We start from the raw sequence: 22,214 nt of genomic DNA, 5'->3' as shown, positions 1-22,214 counted from the left end.
AAATGTAACAAACATAAGACTAGCCTTTGCTTACACACATGGATTAATATTGTATTTACCTAAAACACATATTTATTGATCATTTTTCATTAGTTAAGAAAGAGGTCAGTACAGTATTATTACTCCAGATTTCACAGTGAACTTTAATTTCACATGTATACTCTTTGTTACTGTATTTATGTAATGGACTGTTTATCTTAAATTAAGTTACGCTATTGTACCTTCCACACTTGCAAAACAGATTTTATCGCAGCACTTATAAAAATGGGGATATAAATTTTGCGTTCTCTGACATTTGACAGTGAATGGGGCATGTAAGGTAAACCTGTCCGATGGCTCCCTCTAGCGGCACAAACACGAAACGCCGCCTGGTATTTTGTTTGGCGCCGATGGAGGGAGTCACTCCTGAGATCTTTGGTCAGTCAGACGGCAGAACTTCCGGTCGGCATTTTGTTCTACGAAAGGAGAGCCTCTTGATGATCGCAACAATCGTCATATTTCTCATTTATTGTCGAAATTGGCTGCACTCATTGCTTATGTCGGCACAGACCGACTGAAACTGCGAAGAACGAATGTTTCCCCATGAATGTACGTTGAAACATTCACCCTTGAGTGACGGAAGAAGAACGAATCAGTCCGACCCGGATTATTGTTGATAGCTAGCAAGCTAGCCCAGCAGCTAGCTGGCAAGCCAGTCGAGTTCCTTCTGGAGGAGCTGCGAGAGAGAAGAAAGGGGGAGCTAGAGATACGGACACAACCAAGCTAAAACATTCCCCTCCCTTTGAACGCAACATCCGAAGGTAAATATAACCACATATCTATCTTTACCAAGCAAACTTCGTCAATTGCGATTATTAACAACAACATTGATGAATGCTCTTCTGCACGACCACCTACGGCGTCGTTTATCGTTGACCGGGAGGTAACGGAAGCTAGCGAACTAGCCAGCCAAGCTAGCTAGGTGTGTTTTTGCCCTGCCGAGGCGCACGGCCTCAACTGGATGTCATTTGTCGAGCCCGAGGATTGGGCCGTTGCCACGGAATATGCAATCCGTGCCGTCGCCTTTACGTCTGGCCGCACAAACCCATCGCATTTATTCCGAGCTTCCGACGAATCGGCCAGCATTCATCGGCGCAACCCCGACTGGCGCTTCCTCGTATTATTTGAACTGCCTCCTGTTTATTTGAACGTAGAGTAGCGTTAGGAGCTAACCAACTAACTACACTTAGAGCTAGTTAGCATAACTAGCTAACTATTAAAACACGACTATTGTTGTTAGCAAATGTTCGTCAGCTCGCGTTTGTGATCTTAGCCGCTATCGTCAATGGTAACGGGGGCTTCGTGGTTAGCTCGGAACATCCAGGCAGTCAACTTCTTGGCAGTGTGAACGTTGATGGGTTTTGTCCACAAGTAGCGGGCTGCAGCAGGTAATTCATCTCACTAGTATAAACACGCAAATGGACGTTGTCGTCAACTCAACGTATGCTCATTGTTTTGGCCGATTTGCGTCCCAACGCGTTTTGCTCTACCGGAGCCTTTGGCCGGAGCGGCGCTGGATTTGGATGCTGTCCTGTTTTGAAATGTTTTGACTTGAGTACGTAGTGAGCGCAGGCTGCACGCCTCTGCGATCGCTGGAGTTTGGAATACACTTTAACCCCTGTAGTAGCGGGCGCCGTTCTGGTGGCCCAGTTAATGGAGTTTGTTCGCGTTCGCCAACTTGGCCAGCTCGCAGGATCCGCACGGTGGCGGCTGGATGATGCAGACCCCCACTACCGCCGCCACCATCACAGTGCATCTGTTCCTTTGTGCTGCCTCCTGCCTGTCAGTCCCACAGCTGTCAGCCAAGCCCCTGCGTGCAGCGCGAGCCCACGTAGCCCGAGCTTTCCAACGATACCTCCGCTTGATGTTGTGTTTACAGTCGCCCGCTCTCCGCGGCAGTAGTGTGCGCACAAGGCTACGCTGCGCACGATCCCGTTGGTCTACAGTGTCTGACCTCAGCCACCAGCCTGCAGCCAGGTCTCTTCCAGTTTAGAGTTTAATATTGAAAAGTTAGCGTTACTTATACGTATAATAGCCACGGTGCAAACTGGCATTCTGAGATGATTGTGAAACAGTTCTAACTTGATTAAATGCACGTGTTGTACTTAGGTTTGATGCCTTGTCACTTATGACTATTGGACTGTTTTTGCTTAGTTAGGCCAACTGAGACAAATTAAATACTGTTAGTTTTGATATGTTGTAGAATCTAATACTGAGTAATGTTCTCTTTTTCAACAGAGTGAAGGATTAGGACTTTTTATCTGAAATGTCAGTGAGTCCACCCGAGACTGCACAGAATTCTTCAGAAAGGTATTCTATTATAATGATATAGTTCCTTTCAGTGTATTGCTGCTAATAATGTTATAATTATTACTAATATTACAGGTACACACACACGATTGTCTAGATAAAAGAACCTCACACTTATCTCATTTTGGCATATTTTTGTTTATTGGTGAGTTGCGATGTGCATTTATAGAGTCTGAAAATTGCACCAGGCTTTTTAATGTTTTTTTAATCTTCTGTACATTCTTACTTTGAATCCTTGCCCTTTCTTACGTTAAGGGCACCTGACAAGGAAGATCATTTAAGACAATTTATGTGGAATGCAGCACCCTGATGTGTACTGATGTATCATAATAACCAGCTTTCTGCTCAGAGCACTCTGCTTTAAAATTATTGACAAGTAGGAAATTTTCTATGCTAGTGCTTTACATAATTTGACTGTATAACTTTCACTGTATTTGTAAGATTAAACACATATAATATCACTCAGAAAATAGTTGGAGAAAACTAGTACATTACTTACTACACTAGTATTGTGCATTATGGTTTTCTAAGGCTGTCATAATTTACTGCATTGCATTAGTACAGGGCTGTTATACTTCAAAGTATTTTTATACTTATCAGTGAATGATAAATAAGTTTCTCTTCCTCTTCTCTTAAGCTAATAAACACTTGTGTTCATATGGTAGGGTAATCGTCATAACAACGTAATAGTATATTCTGCATGCACTGAATATTTGCATATTGCATATCCCTATTATTAAAAATCCAAGTGACAGGATATTATATTGAGCAGCAGTGTAGTGACTAACTTGCTCTACAATACAAAAATTCAGAGCATTTAGGGATCTTCCTCAGTATTTTGTGCTTAGAAAAAGCAGCAACAAATTAGAAATGATCTATGTAACTAATATAATAAAAAAGTGTGATTAAGCAACAGCCTATGAGGGTCAAACATTGACCCTCGTGGGTCAAGGTTTGTGACCTTCTTTTAGAACCTTCAGCTCTGTATTCAGTCTTTCGTGCATTTTTTAAAAATATTTCTTAAGATTGCACTATCATTATGCTAGTGGCATGATGTTTTTAAATCTGTGTTACTGTAATACACTCAGGAAGTTCTGTGGATTTCTCTCCTGTGGATAAGCGATATACATAAATAATACTGTAATACTTACTAGAGAAAGGGTGAAATGTGAAGAATACAGTGTATTATTTTTATTGACAGGATATATTAAAGCAGTTCATTTGTGACTTCCAGATGTTGCAACACTCCCCTCTTAAGAAAATATGAGACATACCAGCATAACAAAAGTCTTATCATTTACTCTACATCCGAGGACATTGAAAGATATTGACTATTTTGCTCTTTTTCTGCTTTGTACTCCTTCATAAATACACGTCATACCCCTGTCTTTTGCCTTTATCTTTATGCTATGTTATGCTATATGTTCTAGGTGTCAGGAGATGTGAGGACGGTGTCGTCCATCGACCCCCTGATCTACCTGTGTATCAACACACTCCCCCACCCTCACCTTCAGCATGAATGGGGATATGCCTCATGTTCCCATCACCACTCTTGCTGGGATCGCTAGCCTCACAGACTGTGAGTGAGACGGACTTGTCTTCATTCTACATTATCTCACTTTCCTTCCTGTCTCCTTTTTCAAGCTAAAATATTCTGTGTGAACAGATGCACATTTGCTCTTGTGATTGTCTATCCTACCTGTTGCTGTGTCTACAGCCATCTCTCCTGTGTTGTACAACAAATAATCTATTGCTCATGCTTGTTTTCTCTCTCTGTCTGTCTTCTATATCTTTTATTTATTTACCTCCCCACGTTTTTTTTGTTGCCTCAGTGTTGAACCAGCTGCCCCTTCCTTCCCCTCTTCCGGCCACAACTACTAAGAGTCTGCTATACAATGGGAGGATCGCGGAGGAAGTCACCTGCCTATTGGGCTGTAGGGATGAGAATCTGGCCTCCCAGCTAGCCCATGGCCTCAACCAGGTCTCCACAGAGCACATGTAAGTAAACAAGTTAGTCTATGTTTGGTAAAATTTTAATTTTTCTTTAATTTTAATAATTATACTCTATACTATATATACTGTTAGTGTTTGCCTGTTGGTTTTTGCTGTGTCACATGTCTATTTTGCTTCCACTTACTGAATTACTGTGTGTGTTGTAGAGAGCTGAAGGACAACCTCGGAAGCGATGAGCCAGAGGGAGATGCGCCACTGTTGCTGCAAACCATGCTGGCCAGGAACCCTGGCATCTTCAGGGAGAAAAGTATGAATAAACATACCTATTTTTTTGATTTTATGATTTAATTGTGTAGAGTTATACAGGTGAACTTCATAGTAATAAAAAAAAAAAACATATAATTTCTTTTCTAAACAGATGTTATGCAGCCACAAATGGTACCGCCGTTCAAGATGACTCAAAATTCCATGCATAGCCCTGCCCAGTCTGGAAATTTCCAGCCAGCTGCAATTTCTCCCAATCCATCAAGGTATGACATCTATCTGTCAATCATTCTAAAACATGAATTTTCATTATATCGTTTAAATGTTTTAAGTAATTTTTTATACTCATAATAGTATGTGGCATTCCCTAGTTTCACTTATGTAATATACTTATCTTCTTGATTTTCCATTTTCCTCAGCCGGTTTGTGGCACCTCAGACTGGGTCCAGTAGCCGATATATGGGCCAACAAAACAGTCCAGTACCTAGCCCCTACACTCCTCAAAGTCCTGCAACTGCATATATACAGCAGTATCCCCACCAACAACCACCCAGCTATAACCAACACCAACAGATTCAACAAGGTGAGATTGTATGTGTGCATGCATGAGCCGACAAACCTCTTAAAATATGTGTCACATGCCCCTGGCTTATTAACATGACCTCCCCTTATGCTGGGCATAAAGGATAATTGCAGCCTTTCAAGAAAGAAGACGTCTGTATGTGTCATGGTTTCAAGGGCAAATGTCCCAGGGAGGTTCTCTTGTTCTTGAGGCGGAAGCCAGACTTGATTCATAAAACTCAGATGAGGAAGCTGTGCTATTTTGAAAGATTTGATAAAATAGTTTTGAACCACAAGGTTATGTGCAGTGTATGTTGGATGTAAACAAATATGAAATCCTATCTGTTAATCCAGTCTATGACACTAGGAATTGCTGATATTCACCCTGAGGTATCGAAGGCTTTCAATCTCATTGGACTGTTTTGGGAGACACACCACAGTGTCTGTTGACTGGCAGATGAGGTCATGGTCTCCACATTTAGGAAGGTTTTTGAAAGATTTGGCCCATTTATTGAGGTAGAACTCTGTTTAGCCGGTAAGGAAGTACAGACTGGTAATCAATTCTTGGAGCCAGGCAACATGGATTTTTATCATGGCTGTGACACTGTGGATATAATATTTTAGTCTTGCAAGGTGCATGTGGCCATTCTAAAAGTCTGTGTGGGTAGAGGCTGTCTGAGTCTGCACTTCCAGTCAGCATGTGTCTTGTGGGGATGTGGTGTTGGACTACTATATATATATATATATATATATATATATATATATATATATATATATATATATATTGATTAAAATTATAAACTGACTTAACCTAACCTGTTTTTTGAGAAGATTTTTTTTAAACACAGCGTGACGTTAGCAGAAATGTGTTGTTGCGGTGTCTTGTCAGGCGAGAGAAGATTATCAACTGACATCCTGTGTTATATTGGAGAATATAGACTTCAATGCCCACAAATTCTGTTTCCGAGTTTAACCTGAACAGTAAAAAGTAACACAAGTGACAAAAAGGTTTGGCCCTGAGTGGATGCACAGACATTATCACCGCACATCAAACTCAGCGATGCCAGGCAATTTGATCCGCTATGGTGGTAAAGAATTAAATCAGGCAACGTCTGTCTTTCTTTTGTTGTTTGACATAAATTCAGGTGCAAAGACTGCCACACACTGTCTGGCTGGAATGTTTACATTGGTAAACCTTCGACACTCTGTGCTCTCAGGATGCTAATAAGCTTTGCTAGCAAGTCAAATACATTTTGTGGAGTCGTTTACTGACCTGTGAATGAGTCTGGGCTTTTTAGGGTGCAGTTAAAGGTACACAGCTTTAAAAGAAATCACTGTACATTTTATAATGAAAAAACAAGAGAAGAATTCACATCCTCCAAACTATGACTATTAAAAGCAATTGCCTGAAATGATGATGCTTTGCATTTAGAGTGCCTGCTCAGGCATCATCCACTCTAGCTGACTTGTATGATATCGGACCAGCAGCAGAGGGAACTGGTTTGTTTGAGCTATTTGTTTTGCAGCTGCATTGTTTCCTGAATATGAGCTGTAAATGCCATGTAGTTGTACTTTCTATGGTAAATGGTTGAACTATTGATTTAATTGTGGTCTACTTTGTAATTTACTAGTTCTGATGTAGACCTGGTCTGTTTATATCAGAAATGTTCCATCATCTGAAGATTTTGAGCATGTATTATTCTGTTACTATAAACGGCTAAAAGGACTAATGCCTATGGTTTAATGATGATTTATTGTTTTATATATCAGTGTCTGTGGCCAGCCCTATGGTTCCAGTTGGCATACGAAATCTACATGAAGGCAAAGTCTCGGGGCAGTTGGCCAGTGCTGCCAACCACCATTCAGAGAGACATGGGACCGAGGATTATATGAACATTGTGCACCGACTGGGCAGTGAGGTAAAAGTCAGAGTACATACTACAGTGAAGTGTTTTTGTAAAAATTCATTCCTCATAGCTCACGTGTCTATTTTTTGTGTTTAGGAGGGTGACTCTGCCATAAGGAATCCCTCGTTTTCTCTGAGGTCTCCACAGTCTGGATGCTCCCCTGCAGGGAGTGAAGGAACACCCAAACGTAGGCCACTGCAAGAGCATAACAGACACTTACAAACATCTGTAACTTTATAATATACTAATGATCCCTTTAAAGTCATGCAAAGTTTTAGTGAAACAAAGTCATGGTAATGAAATGGAATGGAAATCATTTTGACTTTGTGATTATAGCAGTCCAACATACAAACATTATCAACTCTGTATCCAGATATGAGTACTTGCTTTTAACGTGTATTTGAAGGGTGACTTAATTTGTGTTTGGGTGACTTTCCTCACAGCGGGCTCTCGTCCCCCACTGATTCTGCAGTCACCGCCTCCTTATGCTCCCTCACCAAGGGAGGGTGGGCCTGACCAGAAACAGCAGCTCCAGCAAAGAAAGAAAGGTCCATTGGTGAAAGAGGAGAAAGACATGTATGATATTGTTAGCTCTCCAAACAAGGACTCTACAAAACTCACACTCAAGCTGTCCAGGGTCAAGTCAAATGAGTCTGATCCCCCAGGTGAGTGAGGTTTAAGGTAAATCACCTGACTTCAAGTTGCTAAGTGGTAAAATAAGTAATGGTGATTCAGTCAGAATAAAAGGATCTTTTTGTCAGAGTTGTACCTCTTCAAATGTGTTTTTTGTTAATACCTCAGGTGAGGCTATGTCGGCTATGGATCAGAACTCTGACAATATGGAGGCAGAGTTGGGCTTTCAACAGGTGCCTGTTCTTCAACAAAATCTGGCACGGCTGCAGCAGCAACAGGTCAGCCAGCAAGCCGGTGGTGCCAGTAGTCTTCAGCCTCCAAGTTCCCCTTATGATGAGGCAGAGATGGATGCACTTGCAGAAATTGAAAGGATAGAACGTGAAGCAGCTAGTGAGAAGTGCTCCAAAGAGGTGCAAGATAAAGGTGTGTATGTTCTAAATGACTAAAAACTAATCAGTATTCTTGAACCATAGAAGTAAATTTTGTTGTGTTTTTTATCCTTTTACAGACAAGCCACTTAAAAAGAGAAAACAAGACTCTTTTCCTCTGGAGCCAGGTGCAGGGGGACCCGGTGGCCCTACAGGTGCACCAGGCAGTGGATCAACAGGAGGGGGCAATGCTGGCAAACTGACGCCACAAGAGGCCACTGCAGCAGGGAATGGTGCCAGCCGCCCTCCCCTTATGGTGAGCATCGACCTTCAGCAGGCAGGCAGAGCAGACGGCCAGCTCGACCCTTGTCTGGCTGCCCCTATTCCAGCCCTTGAGGCCCAACACTGGCCCGAGGAGCCAGCTAGTGGGCCGGCTGCAGTGGAGGGTTCTGACACAGCTTTGAGGTTGAAACCTGATGGCCGACCGGAAGTCATCAAGAACAGGGTTGATAAGCATGACAGCAGAAGAGACGGTCGGGAGTCGTCCAAGCACCGACATGATGAAAAGTCCTCTGACCGACGGGGAGAGATGCCAAAGTCATCAAATCGAGGGGAACACGGGCGAGACAGGGATAGAGAATCTGACAGAGACCGGAGACATCGGAGTGAAACTGGCGGTAGAGACAGGCGCTCCCCAGACTCTCGCTGTCGAAGTGACCGAGATAGGTCTGGTTTCCGGGCTTCTTCCACCGGAGAGCTTGGTCGGAGCAGCAGTAGGCAAGATGGTTCCAAATTGACCTCATCTGCTTCTGGTGCTAAACTTCCAGATTCTTTCCCTGCTCAGCTCCTTGGAGGCCATAGTGGTGCATTGAAGAACTTCCAGATCCCTAAGGTGATCTGGGCCGACCCAAATCAAATACCTACCCACTTACCAATCATTCAAATGTCATTGCCTGCAATCTCACAAAACCAAATCTCACTCACTCGTTTTAGTTATGCCATTCACAAGCCTTTTGTTTGTTCCTGGGATTGGCCTTTAATTTCTGTTAACATATTAACCCACATTTAACCATCTGTTCAAATTAGTTTTGTGTCAAAAATTTATTTTTACATTTTTTACATTGTGTGGAATTCCCTTAAAGAAATGCTCCACTGCTCTTTTTCTGCTGTTGTACTAATCATATTTACACAGCATAGAAACCTTCAGTAAAGTTTTTCAAAATTTAAATAGAATTAGTCAAACGAAGTGTTACCAGATCAATAATCTTTTCATTTGGAGATTGATATTTTATTCCTCTCAGTAAGCTTAAGAAATATAATGATTAAATTGTAATAAGTGCTAGTAGTTCATAGGCCTCCAAATTTTAAAGACACTTTGGACCTGGCTAAGGATTTGTGTCTTCCATGTGATACAGCTGATTGATTAAGCCATTTCCTGACCATTTATCTTGAGTACAGTGGGTAGTATCTGCATAGTAACTGCACTATGATAGATGAGCGATGATAGTGTATAAAGACAATATACTGACTTTCGTTCTTACAATTGAGGATATGGACATGGAAAACCTGTGGAGTATTGCTTTAAGTCTTTGTTTTAAGAAATAGAAACTAACATCACAGTCACTAATCTCATGTTGGATAGTTTGAGCCATTGGTTGTGTTTTGTGTGTTTACTTTTTTTTAAGAAGAGCATATATTTCTTTGCAGAATTGTGTAGATGACAGCATTGAAGTATTACTTAATTTAAAGTTTTGTTTATTTTCTTCAGATCAAACGTGATAAGGATGGCAGTGGGTCAACTGAAGGTCAAATGTGGGGCCAGCCCAAGGTTAAATTGGAAAGACTGGGTTTGGTTCAGGATTTTGAGAAGAGGCCCAAACCTGTAGTGGTTCTTAAAAAACTCTCTGTTGACCAGATCCAGAGGATCATTCGGCACAGCAAGTCTGGGAAGAACAGGCTCTCATCAGGAAAGTCTAGCAAAAGTAAGACAATGTTTACTCACGTTTACTTCACTGTGTAGTTCTAATCATTCATTAATTTAATCATTCACAACCTGAAACTGTAAAATTTAGGTGGTATGGACCCAGCAGTCCTGAAGGAGCTGCCCCCGGAACTGCTAGCAGAAATTGAGTCAACTATGCCACTATGTGAAAGAGTAAAAGTAAACAAAAGGAAACGAAGTACTGTAAATGAGAAGCCCAAATATGCTGAGGTCAGCTCGGATGAAGAATACGATGCAAATGGAGAGTGTGAGTCTAATCCTTCCGTTCATGTAACTTCTTGTTAGATTGGCTAATTATTTCATTCATATTGTTAATTTTAAATTTAATGTGTTATTAGATACCAGAGTTATTCTTGGTGCTTTTGTAGATTTTAGAGCCTAATATACTTGTGTAACCTCTACAGCCGCAAGGAAGCGACAGCGCAGAGACAAAGACAGAACCTGGGATACTGAGGAACGGGAGCGCCGTGGTTCAGGGGAACATCGGAAAAGCGGCCATCGGGACAGTCGGCGAGGCTCAGGCAGTCGCTACAGAGACTCGTCTGAGGAAGATTCACCACCACCTAGCATGAGTGAAGGTCTGTGCTCGAGTCATGTACCTTAGCGTTGTCCATTGTCTTGTTACTGTTAAATCTAATGCAACATTAGGCTGGGAGTTTGCAACTTTATATGCAGACACAATGTACTGCAATCTATGTGGCATGAAATCCTAAACCAAAAAAGGTGCTTGTGATTTAACAGTCAAAAAAGTATATCATGATGAATATCTTTGATTTAGTTGCCAGAAAAATGAAGATGAAGGAGAAGCAGAAGAAGCGGAAAGCATATGAACCCAAGCTCACCCAGGAAGAGTTGATGGACTCATCCACATTCAAGAGGTTTTTAGCAAGCATTGACAACATCCTGGAGAACCTGGAGGACGTGGATTTTACTGCTATGGGTAAGTATCGGTGCTGACTGGCTTTAAATCAACCTCTGTTGCCCTCTGTGAATGTAATTTACTGCATATTTTGCGCTCTCCAGCGGCAGATGACGATGAGATACCTCAGGAATTGCTGCTTGGTAAACACCAGTTGAGTGAGTTGGGCAGCGAGTCCGCCAAGATTAAGGCCATGGGCATCTCCAGCAGGGTACAGCAGTTTACTTAAATATTAAGTGTTTGTTTGACTCTAGAATTGTAATACTGCTTTGAATGTTGGTTTAAACTTTGTTATCCTCTCCAGATCCCATCAGATAAGCTGGTAAAGCTGCTGAACATACTGGAAAAGAATATCCAGGATGGGTCCAAGCTGTCCACCTTGATGAACCACGTAGGCTCATTTGTGTTAAAGAATTATATTATATATTAATCCTTTGTATCACCCTTGTAGGGTGGTCTGTTTCTGTGAAACACATTCATGAGCATATCATTTTTAACCTCAGGACCATGATGCTGAAGATGAGGAGAGACTCTGGCGAGATCTCATTATGGAGAGAGTCACAAAGTCAGCAGATGCCTGTCTGACCGCTCTGAACATCATGACCTCAGCGCACATGCCAAAGGCTGTGTACATAGAAGACGTGATAGAACGGGTGCTACAATACACAAAGTTCCATCTGCAGAATACACTGTATCCACAGTATGACCCTGTCTACAGGGTGGACCCACATGGAGGTGAGCCTATAGAAAACTGGGCTTGTGTTTGGCTGATTGGGTGGTAATTTTAATTTTTTGTATGACACATAACAAAACTCTACATGCAAGAGTTGGTAGTATCAGTGTATCATTTCTCCACAAACAAGATCTATGTTTGTTTTTTTTTTATTTGTTTTTTTTAAATATATTTATCATGTTTCTATTGTTTATCTAGGTGGCATGTTGAGCTCCAAGGCAAAGCGTGCAAAGTGTTCCACACACAAGCAACGTGTGATTGTCATGTTGTATAACAAAGTGTGTGATATTGTCAGCAACATCTCTGAGCTCTTAGAGATTCAACTACTTACAGACACCACCATCCTCCAGGTAAAATCTAAATGGCCTTAAAACAGTAATACATTTAAGTCAAAAACCACGTTCCAGACCAGATGCTGATTTGTGTTTTTTGTTTTCTTTTCCAGGTTTCTTCTATGGGAATCACTCCATTCTTTGTAGAGAATGTCAGTGAGCTGCAGCTATGTGCCATCAAGCTAGTTACAGCAGTAAGCTAATATTTATTTTTTCTTAACTAACGATTAATGAAATGTACTGCAACATTTTTTATAACACGTAAAGATAAAACATGTTACAAATATAAAAACACTAAACGTACCTTCTTCCACCAGGTGTTTTCACGTTACGAAAAGCATCGGCAGCTGATCTTGGAGGAAATCTTTACCTCTTTAGCCAGACTGCCCACTAGCAAACGCTCCCTCAGGAACTTCAGGTAATGTGTTTAATATGAAATCACATTGATTTATGTGTAATGTATCCATGTTTGTGTCCTGTGAAACAATAATGTAATGACTTGACACAAATTCTTCTCCTGCTTTTAGGCTGAACAGCTCAGACCAGGATGGAGAGCCAATGTACATCCAAATGGTGACAGCTCTGGTTCTCCAGCTGATCCAGTGTGTGGTCCTGCTCCCCAATGACAAGGACATTTATGACGAGTATGACAGCAAGGTAGAAGAGCAAGTTGATACATCTGCCACATAAAGTCAATGTACAGTTTATGCACATTGAGACATCGTTTTCTAACTCCTCCTTCTTAATTAGGTGGATCAAGATGTCTTAATAACCAATTCATATGAGACGGCAATGAGAACGGCACAAAACTTCCTCTCAGTCTTCCTCAAAAAGTAATTACCCTTTCATTTTATACTACCTAAAAAACTAGGCTATGTGCTGTTAGTACAACGCTGCTACCCTGTTACCTGAAGTAATAATTAACTGCCACCTAGTGCAAGCTAATGCTTGATTTAAGCCTCTACAATCAATGACCACAGAGCCGACTCCGTGGCCTACGCCTACTGGTATTAGCATTAATACACTTGTGCATGCGTGTGACATTCTAGGGTTACACCACCAAACCTTTAAGGTTCTGCACCACCATGGATGAAAGAGAACACATTGGATCAAGTGTCCATCTATACAAACCTAAACTAATACTCTACAGTGCAGATATTTTATAGGGCTTGACAAAGTTATTCTGCTTGCTAAGAAACTGTGGTTCATATGTGGTGGTTCATAGATTTTAATTTTATACTTACCTCATAGCTCTTTTCCATTAATTACAATTTTTACCATTAATCTCTTTATGGTCCTAACACTTTTTTCCCTTCCCTCTTCTTTAGATGTGGCAGCAAGCAAGGAGAAGAAGATTACAGGCCATTGTTTGAGAACTTTGTCCAGGACCTTCTCTCAACAGTAAATAAGCCTGAGTGGCCTGCTGCAGAGCTGCTCCTCAGTCTGCTGGGTAGACTACTGGTTAGTATGCCACACAGTACTTGTTCAGACATCTACCAAAGCAATTACTAATTAATTGGTAACATTAAGGCATCCACATGATTTATTTTCCGTTTTCGCCCTGTCATCAGGTACACCAGTTTAGTAATAAGCAGACAGAGATGGCTCTCAGAGTAGCATCTCTGGACTACCTTGGCACAGTCGCTGCCCGTCTGAGGAAGGATGCAGTTACCAGCAGAATGGATCAGCGATCAATAGATCGTATCCTACAAGAGGTAGAAGAAAACAAGTTTGCTTGCCGCAGTAATCTTTTCCATCATTTTTGAAGGGTTTTGCTAAATCTATTTCCACCTGTATCTATAGTCCCAAGGTACTGATGAGACGCAGCAGCTGCAGAAGGCCTTGCTGGACTACTTAGAAGAGAATGCTGAGACAGATCCCTCGCTGGTGGTAAGTTTTCTTTTCGTGTCTGGAATGTCACATTGGCTTTTAGTTTAGCTAATTGATCACCAACTAAAAACAATTATGCTGTAATCTGCTTTGACAGTTCACTATGTTTTCCTTCAGCTTTTCTGACTACACTGGCTATTGTATCACTTGCTGTTAGAAAGCTGTCTCACAAGTCTTGTGTGAATAAATAGTGCTTTATTTAAATTGCCTATAAATTGTACTAAGGCCATCTTTGTCCTTTTAGTTTGCTCGAAAGTTCTACATTGCCCAGTGGTTCCGGGATGCCACCACAGAGGCTGAAAAGTCCATGCGGAACCAAAATCCGAAGGATGATGATTCTTCAGACGGACCACAACATGCCAAGGAGCTGGAGACAACCAGTGAGATTATGCAGCGTGCTGAGAAGCGCAAGAAGTTCCTGCGCACCATCATCAAGACCACACCTGCTCATTTCACTACACTGAAGTAAGGATATGTGAAAGTCTTAACGGGCAACTCTAGAATTGAAACTGTTCCTTGAGAAACTAGAACACACTTGTTATTGTACCATTGTTTTACTAGCAGTAATATTGATATATTTATATACAGTTCACTGTTTAGTACAGAATGCTCTGATTCAAGCTGGTACATTTATCTTAACACCAAAGTAACTAGAATGATCTGGAGGAAGCATGCAGCCCACAGAGTGAACCTGACAGAAGGGACTTAATTGTTAGTATTTTTTGTAAAGAAGGTGTATATTTGTAAATAAGTATATTTACCTCTGTTTCATTATATCTTGCTGTGTCAACTCACAAATTGATAGTAAGGTTGTACTCTGCCCATCTATTACAGAATGAACTCTGACACTGTGGACTATGAGGACTCATGTCTGATTGTGCGTTATTTGGCCTCCATGAGGCCGTTTGCCCAGAGCTTTGATATTTATTTAACACAGGTAAGATTTAAATTCCCTTACTGTGTCACATTTTTATAAAAACCTGTCAATTGGCTTATTTTGACACAGGTGACCCTGGGGGGGGGTCACTGGTTCATTACCTGTGAGAAATAGAAACACAATGTACATTTAATGTAACTTAAGTTTTTTTTTTCTCAGATCCTGCGAGTCCTTGGGGAAAGTGCTATTGCTGTAAGGACAAAAGCCATGAAATGTCTGTCTGAGGTTGTGGCTGTGGACCCCAGCATTCTGGCAAGGGTATGTCAGGATTCTGTTTGCAAAAACAAATAATTAAACCTCACAACAGTGTATGATTTTTGTTGTTGTTATGTTCATGCTTTGTTGAAATGTAGTACTTGTATTTTTCTGCTGACTCTCTTAATTTTTTGCAGTCTGACATGCAGCGTGGCGTCCACGGCCGTTTGATGGATAACTCCACCAGTGTGAGAGAGGCAGCTGTGGAGCTGCTGGGCAAGTTTGTCCTCAGTAGACCCCAACTCACTGAACAATACTATGACATGCTCATTGAACGTATACTGGTAAGTTGCATGATCACTGTAATTCTAAATCCTTCTTCCTTTTGTGAGTTCATACAATCTCAAAATATCTGTGAAGATTTTCATTCATCCAGGTTATGTTTATCTCAAGGGCTCTGTTTTGTTCTCAAAGCCTTCCATCACCTTCTATTCATAAGGCTGCTTCAGTTCTGAAGAAACAGCTATATGGATGGCACAGAAGTGAACATGTTATGTCCTGGCCATAAAAAGCTACCACTATTAAGTCAAAGGACATTTTGTATACTAATGGAGACTAATGTTTGTTTGAATTTAAAAAATACTGCAAGGATTAAGTTTAAAGAAAAGTAAAATGTAAAATAGTTAATTTGGTTTTAAATGACTAAAATAATAAATTTAGTCGGCTGAAGAGCAGCATGCAGTATAGATTGTTATGACTGGTAATATGAGATATCAATAATGAAATGCAGTCCAACACAAAAGTCTTGTTCCTATTGTTTGTACTCAGCATCTGAGTGGTGAACACATTGAAATTGTTGTGCCTGTTGTCATGGAAATGTTCAGCAGGGTTCATGAGGAGTTCACTCTTCATTATGGTCTTGTGCTGCCACCTATTGGTAGAAGAATACATCTGCACACTTTGCAAATGTTTCTTTTGTACGTTCAAACAAAATCCTGTTTTTGGGGTCATGTTTAGAATTTTTATGAAAAGATTTGATTTGAATCACTTTTGTTTCACAGGATACTGGTATCAGTGTAAGAAAACGAGTGATCAAGATTCTTAGAGACATTTGTCTGGAGCAGCCAACTTTCAGTAAGATCACTGAGATGTGTGTGAAGATGATACGGAGAGTCAATGACGAGGAAGGAATCAAGGTATGGATTGAGCCGTGAGCTCGCGTTAAAGTTCCTTTTTAAATGGGCTGTCATTTCGGGAATGTAGCATCAGACTGAACAAAAACTTTAATTCTCTGTAGAAACTGGTGAATGAAACATTCCAGAAGTTATGGTTTACTCCAACTCCAGCTCATGACAAGGAGACCATGACCAGAAAAATCCTGAACATCACTGATGTGGTGAATGACTTAACTTATTTTATTTGTTGTATTCAGGGAAAAAAATCCAGACTGTCATCATCCCTGATATAAATTTTAGTACAATTACGCCAGTGATCATTTATTCATCTTGAGTGATTTCTTCATCAGGTTGCAGCATGTCGAGACACCGGTTACGACTGGTTTGAGCAACTTCTTCAGAATGTATGTATTTTGCGATGTTACTTCTGGTAATAAAGTCGCCCTCAAACCCTATTTTTAAATGAATGTTCTTTCTCTTCATGTAGCTTCTGAAGTCTGAAGAGGATGCGTCATATAAGCCTGCCAAAAAGGCCTGTGTTCAACTAGTTGACAATCTGGTTGAACACATCCTCAAATATGAGGAGTCTCTTGCAGGTATGAGAAACTAACCACTGTAACTGGTTAAACTTTGCCTTTTAAAACAGTTCATTATATTTCTTCTTATCCAGAACCTTGAGCCATCATTTCAACAAAGTATGTAGTGCATCTTGAATCTGAAAATATCGATATCAAATATATGTATTTGTTTTTTTTTCTCTGCAGAGAACAAAGTCAATTCAACACGGTTAGTGGCATGTATCACTACCTTGTATTTGTTCAGCAAAATCAGGGCCCAGCTTATGGTCAAACATGCCATGACCATGCAACCCTACCTGACAACAAAGTGCAACGTAAGTCGTGTTCATGAAATCTGTTTTGTTATTGCAGAATTACTATGAAAATAAGATAAGTTTAAGTTTTACATAAACTGTTTTTACATTTGCTTGTGACGTATCAGAGCTAGTTAACGTTCTGCTCTTCTCCCTGCAGACTGCCAATGACTTCATGGTCATCTGTAATGTGGCAAAGATCTTAGAGCTCGTGGTACCGCTAATGGAGCATCCTAGTGAAACTTTCCTTGCCACAATTGAAGAAGACCTCATGAAGCTCATCATCAAATACGGCATGACGGTACGTGGTACTTACTTTTGAAAATGTCTTATCTCTGGCATCTGGTTTATTTTGTCATAGTTTGTCATCGTGCGAATGACTTCATGCTCTGATTTCCATTGTTTAGGTGGTCCAGCATTGTGTGAGCTGTCTTGGAGCTGTTGTCAACAAAGTCACGCACAACTACAAGTTTGTTTGGGCTTGTTTCAACAGATTTTATGGTAAGATATAAACTATAACCTTTTAGTTTGGAGCGTTTCATATGCTACATTACAAGCCCAGTAAACCTTACTTGCATTTCATCTTTCCAAATAAATTTATTGTTTTAAAGCTTCTTTTTTATAGTATAATACTTTTTTAATTTTCCGTCCTTCTAGGTGCACTCAACAAGCTCAAGATTCAGCATCACGAAGATCCAAACAGCACAACTTTGGTAGCAAACAAGCCTTTTCTGCTGCGTTCGCTCTTCACTGTGGGGGCCCTTGCCCGACACTTCGATTTTGACCTTGAAGAGTTCAAGGGCACCAACAGGGTAAGATGGTGATTGATGTCTGCTAATTCTTTACCACCTTCTATATGTTTACCAAATGACATATGTACATTATAACAATGTTTTGCATGTTGTGTACAGGTTGTAATCAAGGAGAAAGTTCTTGAACTGCTGCTATACTTCACAAAACATGAGGACGAGGAGGTCAAAACAAAAGCCATCATTGGCTTAGGCAAGAACTTTATTTTTACATATAACTCTGACAGTATAAATATCACGTAAATCAATGCATACAAAATGTTAACAATTGTCAGCAAGTGTGCTACAGTGTAATGTTAGCAATTTTGCATGTGTAACAAAAGTAAAAGACCAGAGTAAGCTTGAAGTGATTTATTTATCAGCAGGTGGAGATTATGTAGATGGACACCGTACTGTTTATTCACTTTGTGCTTTATTTACTTTTTCAGGCTTTCTGGTGATCATGCATCCCAGCCAGATGTTTGTGCCTGAGGTGAAGACTTTGTATAATGGCATCCTGGCTGACAGTTCCTCCTCCATTAACCTCAAGATTCAGATCCTTAAAAATCTGCAGACATACCTTCAGGAGGAGGACACACGGATGCAGGAGGCAGACAGAGAATGTAAGTGACGTTGTTGTTCGATGTGAAGGCAGATAAAGGTAATGTAATAAAATAAATACATTTATTAAAACTATTTTGGATATTTGCAGGGAATAAGCTGTCCAAACAGGAAGATCTGAAGGAGATGGGGGACATCTCCTCAGGAATGAGCAGCTCCATTATGCAGCTCTATCTGAAACAGGTGTTGGAGGCATTTTTTCACAGCCAGTCCAGTGTGCGGCACTTTGCTCTCAACGTCATAGCTCTCACACTCAACCAGGGTCTTATCCATCCTGTACAGGTAGGAATTAAAAGACACCATCAATCTTGTAACATCAGTATTGAGATGTTATTGCTATCAATGTGTTGTGTAAATAGGACCTATTTTCTTATTTTCAGTATTATAGTTAAACATTTCTTAACTTGATGCTTTTTTCCTGTCTTTTTAGTGTGTACCCTACCTCATTGCAATGGGAACAGACCCAGAGCCAAGCATGAGGAACAAAGCTGATCAGCAACTGGTGGAGATTGACAAGAAGTACACGGGATTTATCCATGTATGTTTAGCATTACCAAGTTTATTTTGTTACCAAATTCTTTCTATCTTCCAGCTTACACTTTCATATATCCAACAAAATGCTTGACACCAGTGACAAATAAAAACACAATTTTTATTTATTCACAGATGAAGGCAGTTGCTGGGATGAAGATGTCGTACAGTTTGCAGCAGGCCATCCTCTTATCTCGTAGGACCATTGTTAGAGGTTTCAGACAGGATGAGACGCACTCAGCACTGTGCTCCCACCTCTTCACGATGATCAGAGGGAACCGTCAACACCGGAGGGCCTTCCTCATCTCACTGTTGAACCTCTTTGATGATAGTGCTGTGAGTAAATCTGAAGTCATCTTAACATCTATACTTTATGGAACCTTTAAGGAAACAGCACTTTTTAATTTTGAATCACAGTCATGACACAAAACTGTGAGATGTGTTAGACCCTATTGTTTAATAGTAAAAAGATGATATGTAGTCATTTTTGACTAGTGATTATTGCAATCTTTTTTGTCTGCAGAAAACGGATGTGAACATGCTGCTGTTTATAGCAGACAACCTTGCATGTTTCCCATACCAGAGCCAGGAGGAGCCTCTGTTTATCATGCATCACATAGACATCACCTTGTCTGTTTCTGGAAGTAACTTGCTGCAAACATTCAAAGAGGTAGGTTGGCAGAGATTTGGGGCTGTGCATTCTCTCTCTTCAAAAGTGTACAAAGGTTATAAATATTGCTTTTAATATTTTTTCTTCCTTATTAATAGTTTTTGCTAAAGGAGCCGAGGCGTAAAGAAAAGAAGGTGAAGAAGGAATGGAAGAATATTTCAGATGGGGAGGATGAAGAGGAAAAAATGAACTGTGATTCTCCCAAGAGCCACAATGATGAAAAGTGCAACAGTGATGACGATGACGATGTGGTACAGCGGCCCAAAAAGGCCACAAAACCTGTTGCTGACTCGGACAGCTCAGAGTCTGATCTGGATGACTTGGATGTAGAGGATGCTGAGAAAGTAATGAGGCTCCTCCCAGACAATCCGACAGCTCTCTTGGACTTTGCTAGTGCAGTTCAGGGCATTTTGTTGCTGCTGGTGCTCAAACAGCACCTCAAGAACCAGTATGGATTCTCTGACAGGTAGTTTTTTCATAGCCTTCGTTCCTGTTGAGCATTCATCTAAAATGCTTGTGTTTTATATATCAGAATTTTTGTCTTGTTCATAAGACCTGGGACTTAAACATTCCTTTTTTTTCCCAACAGCAAAATTCAGAAGTATTCTCCAACAGAGTCAGCCAAGGTGTACGATAAAGCAGTAAACAGAAAAAGCAATGTTCATTTTAACCCGCGTCAAACAGTTGACTTCATCATCAATAACATGGCTCATGCCACACTGACCAATGACGTCAAGAAGCGAATAATCAAACAGTACCTAGATGTGAGTATTAAAGCATATTTACACGCCAGTGTCGTACATCACAAAATGCCATCAGCGTCATGGTTTAAATGCAGTATTATTTCTATGAAGGGTGGAAGTGCTCAGTTAATCTGTTGCATTTTCACTTCACAGTTCAAGGTTCTGATGGAACATCTGGACCCAGACGAGGAAGATGAGGAGGGAGAAGCGTCTGCCAGTGCTAACATCAGAAACAAAGCCATAAATGCCCTACTGGGAGGGCCAGGCCCACTGTTAGGACCTAGTCCCCGCTATCAAGCAGGACCGGAAACCGATGATGATTATAGTGATGCCGACGAAAGGACCCCAGGGGTGAGAAAGATAAACAAAACAATTTATTATATGCAGTTTCAAAGTTTAGGGGTGATATAGTGCAACTTATTTTCCCTCTGCTTTCCCTGCAGTCCTCTCGAAAGTCAAGGCGAGCGGGCGACTCCTCGGACCCCGGCCGTATGAGTGAGACAGTGGATGCTATGGATGTGATTGCCCTTTGCTGCCCAAAATACAAGGACCGGCCACAAATAGCTCGAGTCATCAACAAGACATCCAATGGTTACAGCATTCACTGGATGGCCGGCTCGTACTCGGGGCCCTGGGCAGAGGCCAAGAAACGCGATGGTCGAAAACTGGTGCCTTGGGTGGACACTATTAAGGAGTCGGACATCATTTACAAGAAGATTGCCTTGACCAGCAACCACAAACTGAGCAACAAAGTAGTACAGACTTTACGCTCTCTGTATGCAGCGCGAGAAGGAGGGGCTAGCTAATGGCCCCTGTGTGGTGGTTTTTTTTTGTTTTGTTTTTTCACCCTCCTCGCTCCATTTCTACTATCAAAGTTATCTTTTTCTTCCTGCTCCTGCTCCTCCTCCTCAACCTGCCACCTCCAACAACACAGCCAAACTTCACTGGATTCCTACCCTCCTCCTCTCCTTCCTCAATTTTGTAAGAAAACACACGAGGGCAAGAATATTTGACACTACATACTTTTACATGAGTTATTCTTGCAAAAATGACACAGAACATATGACTTATTATATTAGAGGGACTGCTCATGTTTTGTTTGTGTAAAAGTTCAGAGGATAGAATCCAGAAGGCATTAAAAGGAATAATTCACTCAGATTATCCCCTAAAAAGGCTATCAGTAAAGAGACCTGGAGGGAAATGTTTTGTCAACATTGTTGTGGGAGCTCCTTCGCTGTTGTGCAGCAGATTCTAGTCGCTCATTTCTACTCCCACTGTATTATAGTTTAACACAACAAAAAACTAAAATGTTTATATCTCTGAAGACAAAAAAAGCTGTAAAAAAAGAATAAAACCTTAAGTGAATGTTGGAAATTAGTCTTTTTGATGTTCTTATTAAAGTGTTTTGGAGTTTATTATACTACTAGCACCCTGATGGTTTTTCTTTTAGCTTTTAGATATTTGAAAAAAAAACAACGGAAAAATATAAAAACAAGAATTTTTATTTTTGTTCACTTTTATTTGTCCATGCTGTACAATGGCAGAGTCCTCTGAATATAATTTATTCTATTTCGAACTACGCATGCAGTATATGTGGCCTATTGCAGGAGGATATTTTGTAAATGTAGATTTTGTTGTATTAGGTCACCCTAGTAATAAGAGGAAAGGGAGTTCATACCCTTTTGGTGGAACAAATACTGCAATAAATTTTCTACTTCTCTTTGTCACTTGTCTGCTCAAACTGTTAATCTGATCGTTTCATATTTCGAATG

General features: G+C 40.7%; 1 protein-coding gene across 4 annotated transcripts; it reads left to right on the top strand.

Moving 5' to 3' along the window:
- The first annotated feature begins 409 nt into the window (after window positions 1-409).
- Window positions 410-22,169, top strand: nipbla (NIPBL cohesin loading factor a). 4 transcript variants are annotated; one of them, XM_029161410.3, is made up of 50 exons: window positions 410-800; window positions 2,278-2,349; window positions 3,780-3,928; window positions 4,182-4,347; window positions 4,509-4,609; window positions 4,721-4,832; window positions 4,986-5,149; window positions 6,898-7,046; window positions 7,131-7,221; window positions 7,478-7,699; window positions 7,836-8,090; window positions 8,176-8,927; window positions 9,804-9,863; window positions 9,951-10,017; window positions 10,108-10,284; window positions 10,442-10,615; window positions 10,816-10,977; window positions 11,061-11,167; window positions 11,261-11,347; window positions 11,460-11,691; window positions 11,888-12,039; window positions 12,135-12,215; window positions 12,339-12,439; window positions 12,549-12,678; window positions 12,772-12,854; window positions 13,350-13,482; window positions 13,593-13,736; window positions 13,825-13,911; window positions 14,156-14,376; window positions 14,746-14,848; window positions 15,008-15,106; window positions 15,241-15,387; window positions 16,105-16,239; window positions 16,341-16,439; window positions 16,569-16,622; window positions 16,706-16,814; window positions 16,983-17,110; window positions 17,250-17,390; window positions 17,497-17,590; window positions 17,747-17,901; window positions 18,001-18,091; window positions 18,327-18,500; window positions 18,590-18,780; window positions 18,929-19,036; window positions 19,165-19,365; window positions 19,553-19,699; window positions 19,798-20,165; window positions 20,289-20,463; window positions 20,596-20,793; window positions 20,886-22,169. In XM_029161410.3, exons 3-50 carry the CDS (start codon window positions 3,865-3,867, stop codon window positions 21,246-21,248), a joined length of 7,554 nt encoding a protein of 2,517 aa, XP_029017243.1. In that variant the 5' UTR covers window positions 410-800; window positions 2,278-2,349; window positions 3,780-3,864; the 3' UTR covers window positions 21,249-22,169. The 4 variants fall into 4 exon arrangements, with proteins under 4 accessions (XP_029017243.1, XP_029017241.1, XP_029017246.1 ...); XM_029161413.3 differs by having other exon boundaries at window positions 411-800; window positions 8,176-8,351; XM_029161408.3 differs by having other exon boundaries at window positions 9,804-10,017.
- Window positions 22,170-22,214: the final 45 nt, after the last annotated feature.

Source organism: Betta splendens, chromosome 9 (assembly GCF_900634795.4).
Source record: "Betta splendens chromosome 9, fBetSpl5.4, whole genome shotgun sequence".
In the NCBI taxonomy this organism is placed as follows: Eukaryota; Metazoa; Chordata; class Actinopteri; order Anabantiformes; family Osphronemidae; genus Betta; species Betta splendens.
This window is presented reverse-complemented; position numbering and strand designations above follow the sequence as displayed.